This window comes from Cheilinus undulatus, linkage group 1 (genome assembly GCF_018320785.1).
Source record: "Cheilinus undulatus linkage group 1, ASM1832078v1, whole genome shotgun sequence".
NCBI classification, from domain to species: Eukaryota; Metazoa; Chordata; class Actinopteri; order Labriformes; family Labridae; genus Cheilinus; species Cheilinus undulatus.
In genome coordinates this window covers 51,161,167-51,182,226 of record NC_054865.1, presented here as the reverse complement: position 1 = coordinate 51,182,226, position 21,060 = coordinate 51,161,167, and the positions used below count along the sequence as shown (strand labels likewise).

Below are 21,060 nucleotides of genomic sequence, written 5' to 3'. Positions count from 1 at the left end.
AGGAACAACAGCAACTCAGCCACAAGGCAGAAGACTATGTGAAATCACAGAGCGGGCTCGACATCTGCTAAGGTGCATTGGACATTAAAGTCCAACACTCTGCTGATTCCTCTGCTTATGAATTCTGAACTTCTATCGACACTGGACGCTTTTTTGTAGCCAATTCTGTCTCTGAGCTCTACAGGCAGTAAGCTGTAAGGCCTTCTATAGAGAGGTGTGTGTCTTTCCAAATCATGTCCAGTAAATTTAATTTACCACAGGTTGACTCCAATCAAGGTGTAGAAACATCTCGGCAAAGATCAAAATAAATGGGGGGAATCTGAGCTAAAAATAGGTCATTTTATAAAATAGTATATTTATACATTATTTGTACACTGCTTTGGTAATGCTTAAACCTTTTTCATACCAATAAATCTCTTTGTATTTGTTTTTGTATCAGCTTAGTGGCCTACATTGCGGAGTTATTATGTAGGCTGCTGTGCTGTTGGTGTTTCCCACTTTTTAGTAGGCATTTGTGACTTAAAGGGGGAAAGTAAGAAGTGGAAAACACTGACATGTTTAAGCCTAGTGGCCCACACAACAATGCCTCGACGTAGGCCTCTGGGCTGAAACAGGTCTCTGTTTTTCTGCTTTTTACTTTCCTTTCTTTGAAATCCTCTCCTATATAAGAGTGCCAGACACGACTCCACCACTGCTCAGAAAAAAAGCTGGTAGTTGAGTTGTCTTTTTCAGTTATCTAAGTATGGGAGATTTTGACAGGCTTACATCCAAGCAGCCATAATGTTGGTTTATCCTGACAACTACTGTGTCCTGTAGAAGAAAATCTGATGCTTTTACAATTGGGCTTCTCATACACAAACTGAACACTGTGTTTTGCAAACAGACAAACTCATTAATAACTATTTTTATTTATGAGAAGAGGTATTTTTTCAAGCTGAATGAAAATAAACAGATGATACTTCTGCTCTCTGTCCATCTGATGTCTTTTCCGCGTGCACTATCTCTGTCTGTCGTCACCTTCACATATCCACATGCTTTGCATTTCTGTGGAGTTTTACATGTTAAGTCTGCTGGTCGGAGCAAAACCCAGCTGTTGTAAAATAATTATTTACATTCCATCTGTCCAAGCAATTTGTCTTTAATATTTATGAATTTCAAAAGTAAATCCCCACCTTTGTCAGAGCATATGAACAGTATGTCTCACACAGCTCAAGTAAATATATCTTTCACCTCATGCAGTACGTCTGCAGGGTTGTGTAACATGCCTTACATAACCCTGCAGACATACATGACTCTGTACAGCACGGCTATACCGCCAAGCAGGATGGCGGTTAGTTCTTCTGTTTATGTGGTACAAATTTTACAGCTTCTGTTAGTGATGAAAAAAATCCAGCGACAGCTTCATTTGTTATTCTTCAGCTTTTTCACAAGCATGACCTTCAGCGAGAGGTACAACAGAGAGCTATTTATGGACAGACAGGAACATAAAACAACTGATAAGGTGACTCAACAGTGTTTCAGATGCTTAAAAACACATTTAAAAGTACTTTCTATGATCATAGTTATTCAGGTCAGCAGGATATTTTAGTACACTGTCATCAATGTGTCATTTATAATTCATCAAGCCTGAATAAACCTGAATCAAAATGTGATTAGAAAATATCCTCTTTGTGCCCCAGATTAAGCTCTCCATTATGGAAATGTTGTTTGCCCAAATTATTTACAGCAAATGTCTCCTCTTTATCTTTATGTTTGATTGCTGGCTGGCTTATATGCATGAAAATACAAATAATCACTCAAGCTTTACATACACTATATAGACAGAAGTATTCAGACGCTGGACCATTACACCAGCAAGGACTATAATGACATTTCATATACTTATACTTTGATATGGAGTCGGTCCTCCTTTTCAACAGCTCCACTCTTCTTTGAATGCTTTCTACGAGTTTTGGAGTGTTTCTGTGGAAATTTATGATTGTATGTTGTCTGCCACTTTGTGGCTTAGTTGCTGTTGTTCCTAAATGCTTCCACTTACCAATAAAATAACATAGTTGACTGTGGAACAGTGTTCATTTTGGCAACTTTTTTAGTTTTAGTCATAGTTTTAGTCTTTAAATGAATTGCATTTTAGTTTTAGTCACATTTTAGTCATTTCTATCCTTTTTAGTTTTAGTCTAGTTTTAGTCGACAAAAACTCATAACATTTTAGTCTAGTTTTAATCCATTAAAAGTCCTCACATTTTAGTCTTTACTTTAAGTTTAAGCATTTATTTTCTTGCCTAAATCTGGTACCAAATCATGATAGGGTGTTCTCTGCACTCCGCCAAACCTGGGGTCCCTGCTCTCTACAGCTGAGAGGCAGAATAGCTACAGATTCATTGTTTTTTGACAGATTACCCACAGTGGAGAAATATCACGGGTTTTGAATGTCTGACGAAAACTACAATACATTTTAGTATAGTTTTAGTCATCTTGACAAAAACTGAACTAATTTTTGTCAGTTTTAGTCATCACAGACCTATTTAAGTTAGTCTTAGTCTAGTTTTTGTCATAAAAAAAGGCCACTGACAAACATTTTTGTCATAGTTGTAGTCGACGAAATTAACACTGCTGTGGAATATCTAGTAGGCATGAAATTTCATGAATCGTCTTGTTGCAAAGGTGGCATCCATCAAAGTACCACACTTCAAGTCACTGAGCTCTTCAGAACGGCCCATTTTGTACCAAAAATGTTTGCAAATGGAGACAGCATGTCTAGGTGCTCTATTTTATACACCTGTGGCAACGGGCTTGACTGAAGCACCTGCATTCAGTCAATAACAGGTGTGACCAGATACTTCTGTCCATATAGTGCACTTTAATGCTCTGATTGTGTAAGAGTGTTACAGTATAAATGATCCCAAATGCAAACAGATAAAAAGAGCAAAGTTCAGGTATTAGCAAAGGCAGTCTGAGCAAAGTAGAAAGTCAAGATACATTTCTTAATTCGGTGTCCCTTGCAGAGCTCTTGATATCACAGCTTATGTAAGATCAGTTTAGTGATAAGTGACAGTATGTGTCTCTCCTTCACTCATGTTGTACATTAGAAACCTCTTAAAATTCTGTGTGGATATAAAATTGGAAATTGTTCTGTTGTTATGACCCTAAGCAGACCTGCAAGTTTTTCACTCGATTTCCTGTGATAGTCATTTCTGGTTGTTTTCTCAATTTCTCGATTTCAGCTTTTACCCACTTAAATGGATTAAACTACATTATTATTTTGATGTAAATAATTTGTCAAGTGAGAATTTTTTTGACACTCCTAAAAACCAAAAAACATTTTAGACTGTCAAAGGCCTAATTTTGTTTGGTAAGATTAGATTAAAAGCAAACAAGTTCTTGAAAAACCAACCTATCAATTCCTCATTATCACAGCAAAACAGAATTTAAAAAATGACAGTGGCTCACTTTAGCTTGATTAGTTTTAGTTAAAGCTAACATGGCTACACAAGCTATGTAAGTTGTGTTACCACATAAGTCAATGTAGCTTATTTAGCTTTAACTACACAAGCTTTAGCCAACATAGCTAACGTAGCTATGTAGATAATGAATCTATATGTCCCACATTGCTGTTTTTTGAGCTTAGCTTTTGCAATGTTAGCTCCATCGCCATGTCAGCCACTTTGCTACTCTGTAATCTAAAGCTAAGTTAGCTTCAGCAACTTAAACATTAGCATATGTAGCCAAAGCTAACTTAGCTATGTAGATAACATAAATATGTAGCTTACATGGCTGCTTTGTGAGCTTGGCTTTAGCTATGTTAGCTACGTAGCCCCATTATTTATGTAGCTTATGCAGCTTATGACGCTATGTTAGCTATGCTTGCTGGGTTAGAGTGTTTTCATTTGGGGCGAGCCTTTTTCCCTGTGAGCAGACTGTTTTTTGGGCTTTATTAAATATTTTGTGATCAGGTTTTTAACCTTTCTGGTATCCTAACCTTTAGCCCAACACTAAATGGAAGTTTAATCTGATTTATTTCTTACGTTTTAGTCTGTTTTTCTGTTCTGAGATATATGGTGCAGAGAGTGGCCATTTTTTAAGACATCTACCTGTCAGATTAAAAAAGTCTGGTTTGGCATTACCCTTTGTTTTTTAGGGGTGCTGATATGAAATTTAGGGGGGCTTCAGCATCCTGAAAATGTTTTTGAAATTGCCTGTTTTTTCATCCTCATTTATCTTAAGATGTCAACAAACTGCAGACATGGCTTCAACTTTCATGACATACACACTTAAGGAGAGGCCAAAATCATGCTTTAAAATGATACTGAGTACAGTAACTGCTACGCTTTATGAATATTATGTCTGATACTGACAAAAATCAAACCTCATGCATCCCCTCTTTTCTTTCCTCAGTATGTTTTTGTATCTCTGCTATCAAGAGATAGTGTGTATGACGTCCTCCGCAGGATCTGTACACACCTGCAGGTCAGATAACAGACACATGCATACTACTCATGATTTACTATTTCTAGTTCATTCAGTTAAAGAGGATTTTTTCTTTTCCTCTCCAGGTCAATGGGAAGAGTCTGAGCTTGAAGCAGTTTATGGAAGAGCCGACTTTATCGCTGGTACGTTGAACATATCTTTTATAAACCATCATAAAACAACGTCTGGTGTTTCACAGGTGTTAGAATGACTCTGATGTTTCCTGAAAGCGACCGAGGACTCTCACGTACAGCTAACCCTGACCTGAAGGCTGACTCTACTCCTCACACAGACACGATCGATTGATCATTCTGTTTGAGCCGCCGTGAATCATCCCCCGACTCTGCACGATGCTATCAAAGAGCTCTGTGAAGTCACCTTGTGTGGTTGTGTGCACTATATCCTTCTCTGTAACAGGACGAGCTTTGTACTACAGAATAATTAAGTTCTATCAACAACTGTGTCCTTGATCACACTTTAATCCAGCCTGAAAGCATTAAGAGCAAAAGGGGGAGGTTTGCTCACGGTGCCAAAATATTCCACTGAAGGTTCTGTAGCATTTTACTCATCTCAAACCAAGATGATAGTAAGATGCCTGAATAACCCTTCTGTTTTCCAACTGGACGACATGTTTATGTTTATTGTGGCACAAAGTGTCCCCAGTTTATAGCTTTCATCTTTTTGTCCAACCTTATTTTAACTCATTCATATATATTTGATGCCTTTTTAGATTTATGGTCTGTATGTCTTATTAACAAAGGATTACTTTTTGCTTTTGAGTTAAAAAACAATGTTGAATCATTTTGAGTGAAGTTAGGATCTGACAGGTGTTATCAGTGTTGGCCAAATTCACTCAGTCTGGTTTATCGTTTTATAAAACATACAGTGCCTATGAAAATACCCCTCCCTGGAGTGTTTTTCCCTTTTATGGATTTTGGAAATCATTGTCAATATAGTTTTGCTTTTTGGACACTTTTGTCTGGATGATCAAGTCACTGTTTAATCTGTATTCCTTGCTGCCATTACACCACAGAGACAAAAGAACACTCCAAGCAACTCAGAGAAAAGGTTATTGAAACGTAAAAGTCAGGGGATGGATACAAAAACATTTCCAAGGCACTGAACATGTCCTTGAGTTTAGTTAAATCCATCATCAAGAAATGGAAGGAATATTGCACGTGTGTAAATCTGCGTAGATCAGGCTGTCCTCAAAAACTGCGTGACTGTGCAAAAAAGAGGCTAGTGAGAGAGGCCACCAAGACATCTTCGACTGCTATTGATATGTCGCATTCATAAGCAAGGGCTGAACAGAAAGCCTAGTGACCTTTATGTCTGACCTGTTACCTCCAAAATCTAACCAGTTCATCCCTAAGTCAGAGTAAAGATTCATGCAATGTTTGAAGAAGTTACCCTGCATTCCCAGAAAAATGAGGACAGACAATCCATAAACATTATACCTGACCTTGGCTTTTGCCCTCTTGGAGGCATAAAAACAGTTTAGGGGCCACTAAAGTTGCAAAGTAGAGGTTTTTGAATGCACAAAACCCTGAAATCAAAGTAAAAAGTCATTAAATTTTAGTCGTCTTTTTCCATCTGAGGTTTTAGATTAATTCTCCAATCGTCTGCCTGCTGCTGAGATGTTCATACCCCGTCAGTCTTTGATCAGTGTTTTTGCATCATCATCTCTACACTTTATTCTCCTCTCTCTTTTACCACAGGACGAGTTTCCCGCTTCTGATGATTTCCAAGCAGTCGATGAATTCCCGTCAGTGTTGAAATGGAGAAGAAAACCCTCGGTGGTATCCGTATCCTCCTCCCTTCCTGATCTCCTGGGGAACTCGACCAGCAGCCTGAACCCCACAGACGCTCCCTTCAAACCAGAGCAGCTGCTGGAAGGTAGTAAGATTCTATAAATTGATTAAACTGTATTAATTATTGCATGGATGCAACGTCCAGGGAAAGACATATTAACCTCAATGTTAGAGAGAATTAGCTTGATGTTCCTCAAGGTTTACTGGATAATGTTGGCACAGTTTATGAGGGTCTTTGATCATAATTATTAACAATTATAAACACGGTTTACTTTTGCTCATCCATAATGAAGTAAATCAATCCAAGCAACACAGGGAAACAAAAATATTATTTATGATACTGCAGTAAAATTTGTGGCTTTGTGATAATATGATAAATATGACAACGTCCTAATCGTATAATGTGTAACAAGAACCTGCTACTTCTAATCCAATCCATTTTAACTGTATATAAAGTTTATAGGTGTATTTAAAAAAAATGACTATCATAAAAAAATTTATTTTTCCAGATGTTTATTTAGCTGCAGAAGTGAAACTTTCACATGTTTTAGATCAGTGGATCTCACTGGTTAAGTCACGGGACCCACCATCAACTTCTCAAGGAGAACTGCGACCCAAATTTTAGAGATTTTCAATGAAACAATGAAACAGTGCAAAACATGCATGTTTTATCATGTCTCACGGAAAATTTGAAACAATTTTTTTCCCAGGCACACAACCCCAACCCACTGAAAAGGGCTTTGCGACCCACTTTTGGGTCCCGACCCACCAGTTGAGAACGACTGTTCTAGATTCATCTCATACAAAGTGAAATATTTTAAGACTTTTTTATTGTACTCCTGATGATTATGACTTACAGCTCATTAAAATCCCAAATTCACTATCTCAAATATTAGAATATCAAAAAAATTTCTGGCTCTGCTCACCAAAAAGGGTAATTAGTTGGCTTTTTATGAGTTTCACATTTTTATGAGTTTCAAAAAATCTCAAAGCCATTTTGAATATTAAAGAAAAAACCTAACTGAATAAAAAACATCTTGATGGGTGTAGAGAAGGACACTTAGTCAGGGCGCTGATGACCAGGTGGTTTGTTTGCATCCCATATACTGACTGGGTTAATGAGCAGTTGAACAAGTATTTCTAATAAAGTGATCCGTGAGTGCAAAATACAGTCTGAAAGCCCAAAAATTAATCTTTTGATAATAAAACAAATTACAACAAAAAAAGCAGAATATTGAAGATGCATAATAAGTTTCTATTATAAAACTAGGAAATGTCATAACAGATGATAAAAAATTGGTCAGTAATTTTGACTTCTGTTCTCGGCAGAGTTGAAATATTTTACATTAAAGAAGCGTAGTAAGGCGTGCCGGTGATCGAGTGGTTAAGGCGCGCGCCATGTGCGCAGGCAACCCGGATTCGGGTCCAGCCCGTGGCACTATTTCCTGCATGTCTCTCCCCACTCTCCTCCCTGTTTCCGACTCTATCCACTGTCCTATCTAATAAAGGCAAAAAGGCCAAAAATAAATCTTAAAAAAAAAAAAAAAAAGAAGTGTAGTAAGAAATTATTTATTTTTTTATATTTATTTATATAGTTATTATCAGGGACAGTACACATTAATGAACATGGAGTACCTTCAACATGTACATAATGGAATCAAAACTCTACATAAAATCAGACAACACCAAGAGACCAAACAACATAAACACTACAACATAATACAAAGACCCAAATATAACAATACAGAAGGTGGCTGTATGACTTTGCTTATGACTGACCAGGAATAAAGTGACCATTGTAGCTAAGTTTATAAGACAGATGGTAAAGTGCTTTAGTGCTGATGTATTGCACATGGTCATGAGTGTGCTTTCAGATGACCCTTTAAACTTGCAAGGGTCAAGGGTCTTACACTGCCAGTAAAAGACTATGTGCAGTAAAATAAATATTTAGATAACAGGAAATCTGCATGATAGAGTCTCACTGTGAGCAGAGAGGTCATAGACCAGGAACAGCTTTATAGGTAATAGGAAACAGCTTCTAATCCAAGTTTTGTGAAGCACCGAGTCAGTGAACCAAGAAAATATGAGTCAAGTCCAGTGTTAGAGTCACTTTTATTACACAATATAAGTGAAAGTATAATTTCAACCTATTATATGTATAAAGGGAGCAATAGATTTAGTGAATATATGCAGATAGCTATGGATTCATCTGAAGATGTTTTAAGGTTTTCATTTCATTAAAACAGTATGTGTATGTGTTTGACACAGGGCAAGAGAGAGAGAGAGAGAAAGAGTAATTGCTTTTGGACAGCAGCATCTCTCTTATGCAACGACACATTAAGCTCCAAATGGAGATTAAAGAATGCGGGGGCTTGTATTAAAACGCTCTGGGCGGATGCAGATTAACTGGAGATTATCACCAAACAATGTCTGCTGTCAGAGCTGTCTGAGGACATTTTTACAAATATATACTGACAGGCTTTAGATCTTTTCTAAATATTAACCCACATTAATGTTGCCCTCTAATGCTTGTTGGATGTTTGATCAGTGGGAGCTTTTGTGTACATGATTATCAGGTGGAAGGGAGAGCTGGGGTGTAATGAAATTAAGAGATGTACGCTGACTTTGTGGTGTAACCTGAGTCAACACCTGTATTAGAGGAGCATTATGTCAACCACGCACAAGCAGTGATCTGTTAGGAAGCTTTAGATCATAAATAACTTTTCAGAACAAGCAGTCAGCTCACAGTTCTCCTATGACTTAGAGCAAGAGTGTCCAAACTGTGGCCTGTAGTTGATTTTAAATTGGTCGCAGAAAATTTAAAAAATTAAATTAGGACCCACATTAGAACATGAGACTATGAAGTACTTTTTAGTTTGGACAGTGGCAGTACTGCCGTGTTAATTCTGTAAACAAGCATTTTGACAAGCTATTTTTTATGACTAAACTGAGATGGCAGCATAAATGGTGAACATTAAGACACCAAAATAATCATAAAGACACGATGAATAGAGACAGAAAGGTTATGGTGGTAGCAGCATGAAATGTGCTCACTTACCAACCTTAAACCCTTTACAGTGATTGGCTGTTTGCCTGGTCAGCTGTTGATGGAGAGCTGTGACGATGGAAGGTTTTTAATTCTTGAAGCATATCAATTACTAAGCCCATCTTAACCTACATGGGATTGTGTTTACTGGCTTTAATACACTAAAGGTGAACTATACCAAAGTGGCCCCGCCATCCTTAGATTCTTCTGGCCCTCACTGAAAAATGTTATGGTAAATTCTTCTTCCAGCCTTTTTAATAATAAATGATTTTATAAGATATTGTGTTTTTAGACTGTTGTGTTCTTTTGTCAGTGATGAGAAAGGCCATGTGTAAAGTTACATGCTTGAATATTAAGACAGTTGGGGCCCTCAGTCTCTGATGCTGTTGTTTTGTGGGTTCCTGGGTTGAAAAGTTATGGAACCCCTGACTTAGAAACCAATGAGGTCTCCTCAGTGTCAAAGACATGAAAGCCCGCTGTCTAGCCGACACATGACATAACTGAAAAAAGCAAAGGGGGTCTGAATACTTTCTGAACACTTTTTTTTTTGGCAAAGAACAATATTTGGTAATCCCCCTTTAATGGAAGGGTTGTACTGTCCAGTTTTAAAATTCTTGAATTCAGTTTACATATTATTCATTCCATATAGCTTTATTGCCAAAGGTTTTGCTTAAAATATCCTATTTGTTATTAAAATTGAGAGCAGGAAGGTTGGCCTAACCTTTATTAGAATCCATCTTGCTTGTGAAATTTTTCCCACCCCTTACAACACGGATACTTTATGTTTGAAAATCAAATGCAGCACTGCAATGACAATAAATGATTTAAATATCTTTTTTTTATCTGACATTTTATACTCATAACCAAAATAAGGTCTCTTTAGAAATCATCATCAAAATCATGCACTTAATTTAATTTTACTTTATTTTTAAAGAACATTAAAGGTGTTTAAGTCTGCTCCATGTACAGAGGCTGTTCTCCACAGAATGGGCAGCTTCCTTTTCTTCATGTCATTCCCCTCTGCCTCTCTCCTCTCTTTCTGATGCTCTGCTGTCCTACCTTGATAAAGACATAACAGCCCAAAAATAAATCTTAAAATAAAGACAGAAAAAAAGAGCATCTGTTATATAAACAGCATAATTTATGAACATCAACATAAGAACAATGCAGAAAATGTGTCGATGAAGCTGACAAACACCATTGATTAATCATGCCTTACACCAATTCCTTGTTGTGTAAACCTTTGCCCTCTCACTGAAGCGTGTGTACCTAGCTCCATCGATTAAACAAGCACAAAAACACCGCTGTGTTCAACCATGAAGCTCTGAGTTTTCTTTAAAATGCTGTTGGTGTTGTGATGGACCTGAAGTGAGCACACAGCCTGTTCCAGAGAGAAGGACCACATTCACTTAGCCTGGATCTAACTCTGAGTGCAGCGCAGAGACCTCCACCTTATGACCTGAGAGGCCTGATGGGGTTATAATGTAGCCAGGCCAAGTACTGTTAATGGTTTTATGTCAAAGTGTGTGTTTGTGTGTTACAGAGCGGTCTCTGCAGACAGACAGAGGTCTTTTATCAGAGCCGGTGACAGAGCTGGGCCAGATGGAGTACCAGCTGCTCAAGTTCTTCACCCTGCTGTGAGTATACAGAGGGACACACAAACACCAACAACACCAGCACCTTCAGCTCGGCCAACAGCTGACTCACGCCTACACACACTAACATGGCGGTATAAATAGAGAGTGATTAAACGAGTTACATGGGGATCAGAGGTGTTTAAACACTGTTCAGTTTGTACTTTTATTTCTCTGTGATAAAGTTTAGTGAAATCAGACCCCATAAAAATGAACTCAACTGTAGAATAACTTTATCATGCTTTCTTAACCACCCTGCCCTCTTACAAACAAGGCAACACAATGATGACATCGATTGTCCTTCACCTTGAGAGCATAAAGCTCCTGTTGAAGTGTCCTTGAGAGAGCAATAAATCTTTATCTGCTCCTGTAAGTTTGTCTTATTGCTGACGGTGACCCCACCTGTCAGGGAGAAGAGAAGAAACAGGCTTGGTCATATATATCACAGATTTAAATCCATAACATTTACAATGACAGTCTCGCAATATTTATACTCAGACTGTCGGCATTAATGACCTGCGAACATGAACATGCTTTATTGTCCTTTTTAGCAGTTTGGTTAAACAACTAAAGCCACAGTGAGGTAAAATAAATCCACCACTGCTCCATAAGTCTCATGGCCCTTTAAAAACTCAAGACAGCTCAGTGGACTAGTCAGAAGTCATCTTCACCTTGTTTTATGTTTCCTTTTCAGTCCATAACAAGTTCCTTATGGTCTTTCAAAATAAAAGCAGATCTGTATTCAAACAGGAAGTCAATGTCCCTTAGTTAAAGACAGTACAAAAATACAAAATGAAACAAAAACCGTTTTAGGTTTAAAATGTTAAACCTTCAAAATGCAATAGTTAAGAGATTAATAGTGATTAACTATAGACATTCTGGGATTAATCACAGTTTAAATATGTAAATTGTTTGAAAAAATATTCAAATAACTTTTATTTTAAAAACAAGAGTTTACAAAGTGCTTTGACATACAGAACAATAAAGCAACAGAACCCAAACAAGAGATAAAACAGCAAAACAACATCAAGAGAACACCTAAGGTAAAACTTAAGGTAAAGCCCCAATTTATACTTTAATATGTTTAAAATAGAATGTAATAAAGCCTAACAAGCATATACTGATACCACAATCAAAGAAATTAAGCTACAAAAACATTATGAGAGCTCAGTCTACACCAACAAGTTCAAAACACTTGAATTAATTGTTGTAATCAGTTACAGAAAAGTTCTCAAGTAAAGGAAATTAATTTTTTGAGTACAACTCATGTCAAAGTATATCATTTACATGTTTCTCATCCACTGTAATTTTTCCCTTATGTCTTTCACACATTTTAATTTTGAACAATGATGCCACCTGATATGATTGGCTACAAAGATCAACGACTTAAAGGTATACCTAGACATCATCCTGTGTCTGGACTTCACTAACTGAGAGGGTAACTTCACTCATGGTGCAAAAGCGTCTAGTGCTCAAAGGCATTCTGGGAAAACTGTGCAGATTAAGGGATGGTTGTCAAATAAATCGGGTACAATGACACAAACAACAACAACAAAAAAAAACTGATTGAATCCTGTATACTTGAAGCCAAAAATGTGTTCCATCAACTCAGAGAAATAGAGTTGAAATAGCTATTTTAGATTTTTAGGTGAACACAACAGATTTTTTAAAACTAACTTTTTTTGTTCAGCCTGCCAGTGAAGGAACAAATCAATCAATCAATCAGTCTTTGTGTGTATAGCACAATTCATAACTGAAGTTATCTCAAATCACTTTACAAAGAGGACAGGTCTAGACTGTGCTCTCTTAATTAGCCTATTAAAACAAAGGGCAGCATAGATAGATTTTAGATTTCTTTAATAATCCTGGGGGGAACTCAAGCATTTATCATCAGCTCAGCACTAGCAGTATTTAGCCTCATTACAGCGATGAGAATTCAAAAGAATATCATAAAAACCAAAGCACTTACCTTTACAATAAAGTTAATAAAGGCTTTTAAATCAGTTTAATCAAAGTTCTAGATTTGATCATGCCCTTCACCAGCCAGCTCTGTCATGATTACCAATACTTCCAGTTTAAGAAGCTCTCAAGTCTCTTGTTTTTTCCTTTTTTCCACCAGATTTCTAATACGATGATAGTGAAAATCGAACACTACTGATACCTGTTTTGATACTGAGCCTAAAAAGCAGGACTCCTCTATTTGCAATATTGGGTAATTTCTTGTTTCCATTCATTCAGCTTCTATATTGTCACCAACAATCATTGTTTTATTTTTCTTGTTGTTCACTTGATATCATTGAAAGTGAGGACAGGCACTCATTTTCAATAATGTCGAGGGAACAGGAAACAAAATAAATATGCATTCAACAGAAAAATAAAAATGTCATCAACATAATTAAAAACAGTTACATTTTAAATCAGATGAGTTTGTTATTGTTGTCTTACACTGACCAATAGGAAGTATTTATAATTTTACTGTTGTAAAGTGTTCCCTTTGAGTGCAGCAAAGCTGCTAAAGCAGTTTCCCCAACAAAGTGTTGACTGTGGAACTTCAGACATCAGCAGGTTACTAGAATGTGTTGAGTATAGGATATGAGATTGATTTAACAAAGATGTTATATATGATAGCATTTTGTAAGGCTTTACAAATAAATAAATAAAAACCAGTGCCTGTCATGTCTTAAATTTAAAGAAGCCCACTTTTTTTGTATAAAATGCAATTATATAATGTATTATTTTATACCCAAATAATGCAGGCAAACTCTGGCACACTGTCTAAATCTCAAAATTATGTTACCAACATTTCTGTGCACTGTAGTGTGATTTAAACAGAGCTCTAACTCTTTCACTCCTTCACTCAGAGCAGCTTTTGGTTGAAAATGTTGCCCAAGTCCTTTTTTTTAAATTTGGTATATTTTGAAAGTCTCCATCATCAAAATAACAGTGGAATCAGAATATGTACAACGTTCTGTCTCCTGTTATAAACAAATGCTGAAAAACAACCAGCTCCAGATATAGTATACTGAAACAGGAAGACTCACAGTTTGTCCAGACTTGGCTGAGCTGAGGTATCTTCATGTCAGATGGAAATGTTTATGTTTTTAACACACATCAGTGGAAACCAGAGATAGTTTTATTGATTTGATGTATTTCATCGTAGCTCCATATTGATAAAATGATGTTGTTTCATGCCTTCGAACACTGAATCCCAGTATTTACTTAAAACTGTTTATCTAAGGGCTATATAGAATAATGTTATGTTCTCAAATATGTTTAAAGTACAAATATTAAAAACTTGAATCTTCATCTAAAATTCAAAAGGCTCTTCTTTGGCTCATATTATATTACAGGATTATTACTACAGTATTTAATGTTATTATTTTATCAGTTATCATCACTGGGGCTGGGGGCTGGATAGCTCAGTGGGTTACACCACTGACTGTGGTCTGCAAGGTTGATGGTTCCCAGTCAGTACAGACTCAATATCCAGTTTGGGCCCTTGTGCAAGGTCCTTAACTCCTGGGACACCTGTCTTACCTGTATGTATGTAGCTTTGGATAAAAGCATCTGCTAAATGACAATATAACATAATCAAAAGTAGAAAGACATAATGATATTTTTCCTGGTTTTATATCTTTAGTATGCTTTAATCTACTTTTGTCAGGAACACAATTAAAAATGTTAAACCATAAAGTTTATCATTGTGTAGAAAATGTTCTGCTGTAGTTTCAGAAAACATGATTTGCATTTTTGTTCAAGTAGAAGAATACTACTGCTGTAGAGGGGCTGTGTTGAGTCAGGGTTTGTTGACAGAAATACAACATCGCCCCCCAGTGTTTAAAAATGGTTTTACAGATGTCTAAAACCACTAGAAAATTCATGTCTTGTAACACAGTGATTATAATGTTTAATAGTTTTTTTTGTTATATTTAAAAATAATTTTCCTCCTCTCTGCTCAGTATTATTCTCCTCATCCTGTCATCGTGCTACCTGGCTTTTCGTGTGTGCAGCCTGGAGCAGCAGCTGTCTTTCCTCAGTAACCCAACTCTGCCCCTGAGAGACAGGTAAAGTCAATTTGAATTTATTTATTTGATAGGGACAATGCAGTTTAACATAGTTTCATAACAGAGCATGAATCTGATGTGATAAAATGTACAACAATTAACTGCATAAAATGGCACAAGAGTTTACAGAATAAAAAGACAATAAAATAAAATCCTTCAGTTAGACAAACAGTTGAGTTTTGGTTAATTAAACAAACATTAGATATTTATAAGTGGAATACTATGGATGTTTGAAGTCCAGGAGAGGTGCATAAAGAGTTTTGTATTTTTAATTGAATTATATCAGGGTTTCTTTTCTTTTTTCCTTTGTAAGGATATTTTATTATTATTATTATTATTTTTTTAGATTTATTTTTGGGCTTTTTCATGCTTTATTTGACAGAGGAAGGACAGTGGATTGATTCGGAAACAGGGACAAATTAATACTTTATGTTACAAAAATGCCCTTAGAGGACGCATCAGGAAAAAGCATGCTTTTTCCCATCACACCAAATATTAGAAAATGCCTGACATTGCGTGGCAAACAGGACAATCTGCAAATTTGAAGCAATGACTTCAGAATGAAAGCCTAACATAAAATGCATGTTTTTTGCAGTGGTTTAGGTATCAAAAGTTGTGGTTTTAATAGGTTTCAGTGAGACATTTTTGGTCACAACCACCCTGAGTGTAAACAGAAAGTACACAGAGTTTATTGTTGGCCCGTTACAGGTCCTGATATTCTTTTGAAAAAAAGAGTACCTTCCAAAATATATGTTTTAGCATTGACACAGTCAAAATAATTAAAAAAAATACAAAAACAAACTAAAAATTACTAATAAGAATATGAAAATGGCTTCAACACCCTCTAAGGATTGATAAATAATAAAATCCACATATTTGTTGCTTCTGTCCTGTTGTCACACGGCTATGACTTAGGTTAAAGCATAGATATGAGGGTTAAATATTTGAATATTCTGTTGGTTTGTACATTAGATTTAGATTTAGAGTCAGACAACTTTATTTATCCCAAAGGGCAATTCAGTTTTTGCAGTCTACCCAGACCATACAAACATTTACAAACAGCAAACAGAGACAATAATAGACAAGCCAGGTTGAGCTGTTTGAGTCACACATTGTGAAGCACCCCGGAAGCGAAGATTATTATTGTGAGCCTGGATCCATGTTGTTTTTTAGCCCTCAAAGCTCTCTAACCTGGCTGATTTCTTCTCTTCCAGGTAGCCACTGCTCTCCGCTGTGATCGCCTGCTGTTTCCTCTCCCCCTGCTTTGAGTTGATGACTTCCTGCTACAGATCCAGGACCAGCTTTACAGCCCAGAGAACACTGACCCTGCCTCATGAAGGTGCAACATCAGCCCAAGTCCAGGCCTCTTCAGGAGCTCCTCTTCGCAGGATGAGTTCCTCTATAGTGATCACTTCCAGACTATGCAAACAGACTGTGTATTTATTATTTCTGACTTTAAAGTAGGTATTACTGTAGAGAATGACTGTCTACCTTGGCCTCACTGACACTGAAATGTAGAGTCCTTTAACTCTAGTATAGTGAGCGGGTCGTGATTGTTGTTTGAGGCGCTGCTGGGAAGTTTCCAAAGAGAGTAATTCATAATTTTATAGCTTGAAAACCCTGATTGTAAAACATGTTTCAGGTGAGTTTTTATGACTTATTCAGCAATATCTTACATAATCAGCTCTACACGTACCAAATGTTTTGTTTTTCTGTTAAGATCTTGCCATAGCCCTCTGTAGGAAGGCTGGAACTATCTGAGACAATGCACTTTCTAAATGCGTCAACATTATTTCAAATATATGCAAATGTTTTAAAAGTTTAAATCTATTTTTTGCTTGATGAGCGGTACTCAGATTTCATTTCTGAAGGTATTTATGAAGGATGTAATGATAAACTTGACTGAATGAAGATTGAACTGTAGCCATAACACCACTTTATGGGTGTTAAATCCAATGTGAATGAGATTAAGTAGGTGAAATATATAATTTATAGTTTTTAGTTGTTCTAATCTGCTGTGTAAAAGGATTAACCAGAGTTTTATTCTTTTGTACCTTTAAGATTAAGTCACCAAAGACTAAAAAATGTCACACTGAGGTTTTGAGTGTTTATGTTCATGTATCTTTGTCGAAAGCTATATTTTTGATTTTGCATACATGAGGAAAATGTAGTCCTAGACTTGTTTGTGAAACCCAGTTGAATTAAATTGGCAAAAACAATGTAGATAAAAAAAATGTTTTGGCTTTTATTTAATTTGTCGCTCATTTCAGGTACTTTCCAGTGCTCCCTCTTAACCTTGTCTTGTTGGCTCTGCATACTCGACCACCATGAAAAATCTCGACTCCAACAGTACTGCAAATTTTCGTAACCTTCCACAACTCAGCCTAAATTATAGCACTGTAACAGGATGTTGGCAGAAATGCTTAATGCTTAATAAATTACATATGGAGTGTCGGCTGTACACCAGCAAACATTCCTCCACATGTTTCAGTTTCAATATAATATCTTGTCACTTTTCATTGGTTAAAAAAAAAATACTTTTCAAAAATGTCATCTGTTTGGAAGCTGCCAAAAATGACCTTGGCTTTAGTTTGGAAATGTAAATAAATGCTTGACATGTGATGGGCTTCGAAAGGCTACATGAGCTCAAGAAGCTGTAGAGGTTTTTAACCCAAAAGAGACACCCTGAAACCCTTAAACTGCAACACTAATAATTATCTATATTATAGGGCAACATCACATGAGAGGGAGTGATATTTAGAATATAAACACTGCTGTGATTCAGTCATAGGTGCTGAATGTAATCATAGCAGTGCACTGGTTGACTCAGAGGGGGGCTGATTGCACACCTTGGTGCCCTAATGTTTGAAAAATCATCAGAAAAGTGCCCTCTATTGTCAGTATACAGTATTCACTGCCCCATTTAATGCCCTCTATGCAGACAAAACTTATCTTAGTGCCCTCTTAAGTGTCTTCCTATTGCATGGAATGAGCTGTACAGGATAAATTACCCTCTTGGCTGCCTTTCCAGGGGACAGTGAGTAAGTGCCCTCCAAGGTTGTCTTCCAGTGGGCAGGGTGTCCTCTAAGTGGACGATACCACATATCGAAGAGTGAAAAAAAATGTACTTAAGTGCTAAAAGCTCATTGGTATAAAGTTGATCCTCCCTTGTGTATCTTTGCTAAATCTGTGGTGAAATAGCTCAAAATTTCTTAACCAATTTTACAGAGGTGTTAGAGGTGTAATCATAAATAAAAAAGTAAATAAGTCTTCAACAGAATTTCTATTTTACTATAAATAATTGCCCTTATTTTATTGTTTTCACCCCTGCCTTTCTGCAGCAGTGACAAAACAACAGCTTGATCTTCACTGTATCACTTGTTGAATATTTGGTAAAAAAAAATCCAGGATAAAACTTCTCTGACACTTCAAAGACTGGAGCACCTGGACACCATTGTAACCTGAGTGATTGACAGGTGGCACAGTTCCCGCTGTGAAAAGAGGGGGCGGGTGCAGAGAGCAGGACACCTGGTTCAGAGGGTCAGCACACAGAGACCAGCAAGGAATATTTTAGGAATCCAGCAACCGATGCTGAACAATCCTGCTGACACTCACATCCTGGACTGGCTGGAGGAGTCAGATTTAAATGTCATAATGTTTAAATATCTCTTTCTTTGTTATAATTGTGTCATTTGCTGTTATATCATGCAGGCATTTAAGACTCGCCCATATGACTATGAAACAGAGAAGCACGCTTCGTCACTCCACAGAGCACGTTTCTACTGCCTCACAGTCCAGTGTTGGTGTGCTTTGCACAACTTCGTCCGACACTTGGCATTGGGCTTGGTGATAGAAGGCTTGCATGCAGCTGCTCAGCTATGGAAACTCATCCATGAAGCTCCTGCTACACAGTTTCTGTGCTTACTTTAATGCTAGTGAAAGTTCAGAACTCTTCAGCAATGGAATCAGCAGTGCGTTGCAGACCTTAAGTATTTGCAGAAAAAGCCCACGTAAAGTCAGGTTAAACATTTTCATTCACATTTCCAGCTTGCTTTAGAAAGTTTGTGGTTTTCTTAAGTTTTGTGCAGTTGTGAAAACACCATAATTTGCCCTTTGAGACCTTAAAAAGCTCAAAGGGCAGGGGCCAAACACTGTAACCCTGTGAGAGTGTGGAACCAGTTTTAGCTGCAGAGTAACAGGGGCAGGTCGAAGCAGATGGCCAGACAAGCTGCAGCCTCCTCCATACCTCCAGGGAGCCGTATTGTCTGTCCTGGAATGCGTCTGAGCTGACCTTTGACGTCTGCGGTGTGAAGGAGAATGCTGACTGTAACTGCAAGGTAATGGTTTGTATTACACCCAGTAAAATCATCACACAAGGGCCACATTACTGGAGGTTTCCCAAAAACGCATTACCTCAGCAGTGCATTAAATGTGTCCACGTCTGCACGGAGCGCAATCCAAGTGCATTACAGCTAATCAGTTTATGAAGTGAGAGGTGCTGTGTTTCACTTCAGTGTGCTGAACGTTTCTCCCTATCCAAGGGGATTTTTGGAACCAAATAGCAGGCGCAATAGTATTACAAGTGCAATATGAAAATATCCCACACTGAGGCACAATATATATCAGCATATAATGATCAAATCATATTTAAGATGAACTACAGAAATGCACACTTGAAAAGTAAGAAGGATGAACATGCAATGATTTCTTTAATATTCCAAAAAATAAAACAACCGTTGTTGTGAAATGTGTTGATTTAGTAAATATAAGATTCTTTAGTTTCTTTTGGCAGAGTGATTTGAATCTAAAGCTCTGTTTGCATTAAAAATCTGATTTTTTTTTAACTTCCATGGAAACAGCTGACATGATACCACATTTGAGTTTGATCGAATGAAAACAAATTCGGCTATCTCAGAGTTTTTAACAGTCAAATGCTCATTTATCTTCTTCCAGTAAACCTCAAAAGACCAGACTGCATTGTGCCCACATTGTAAACTGTGTTTTGATTGACGGTGGCTGACTGTGACCACAGACACGCCTCAGTCTTCACAAACAAGCTGGATAGTTTCACTATATTTTCTCATTCATGTGCCCACCATGGACAGAGAGAAACACGTTCCCACCCATTCTCTGGAGAGCTGTTTAAAGTCATTCTGAGAGGAAAGGAAACGAGACAGATCGCCAAAACAATACATGACTACATATGAGCACAAAATAGCTTTTTGAATCTACAGAACATGAAACATAAGGCTTCAGTAGTTTCATGAAGCATGTGCATGATTGGGTGTTATGTTCAAGTCTTTTATTATACCATGCTCATTCATACAACCGTAGTCGCCTCCACAATCATAGGTGCCTCCACATGTTTGGACATCTAAAACACATATAAATACTCCACCTGAAGGCATCATGGGAAGTTATGCAGTTTTGAAATGGAAGTAGGCAGAGCTTAGATCATATGATTCTATACAGAGTTGGATTAACACGGTCAAATAACTCCAACACTGAAAACCATTTAAATCAGTTGGTGTTAAAATTATATTTTGGGAGTTAAATCAGATGAACACTGAGAAATCAACACTCCAGCTTTTACTGAGGGTGATGTACAATAAAATAAAATCTTTCCTTAATACACGCTAACTATAAGAAAATAAGGATCTCCAGCCAAGTTGTTTACTACACAGTATGACTTAAAGTAACTAAGTGAGCTGCGCCCCTACTGAAGGAGTAAACTCAATACAGAACTGCATAATGCGAACCATGGCAACTGTAGACATGTCAGTACTCGATTTTTGTCGTTTTTGAGAAAACTGTATTGTTCTTTGTTCTTCTTTTATAAAGAAATGCCATCAAGTTCTGGTAAAACTGGCGCTTTAGCAGCATCCATACTAATGTCTTCCACCATAATTGCACCAGCCTCTTGTTGCTGCTTGCTTACGTCACGACACCACCGCGCCTGAAAGTACTGCCCCTCCACACTGATTGGCCCAAACGGTTCAGACGGGAGCTTTGCAGGATGGATTTGTCAATGAGAAACA

The 21,060-nt window shown here is 37.2% G+C and overlaps 1 protein-coding gene across 2 annotated transcripts in view; it reads left to right on the top strand.

Moving 5' to 3' along the window:
- The window catches only part of gramd2aa (GRAM domain containing 2Aa), a 47,327-nt gene extending 29,928 nt beyond the window's left edge, over nucleotides 1–17,399 (top strand). For both annotated transcript variants that reach the window (XM_041809508.1, XM_041809595.1), the window contains 6 exons: nucleotides 4,396–4,467; nucleotides 4,554–4,610; nucleotides 6,186–6,363; nucleotides 10,868–10,961; nucleotides 14,918–15,022; nucleotides 16,237–17,399. In XM_041809508.1, coding sequence (XP_041665442.1) covers nucleotides 4,396–4,467; nucleotides 4,554–4,610; nucleotides 6,186–6,363; nucleotides 10,868–10,961; nucleotides 14,918–15,022; nucleotides 16,237–16,240 — 510 coding nt within the window. In that variant the 3' untranslated portion in view covers nucleotides 16,241–17,399. The remainder of the gene's footprint in view (nucleotides 1–4,395; nucleotides 4,468–4,553; nucleotides 4,611–6,185; nucleotides 6,364–10,867; nucleotides 10,962–14,917; nucleotides 15,023–16,236) is intronic.
- Nucleotides 17,400–21,060: the final 3,661 nt, after the last annotated feature.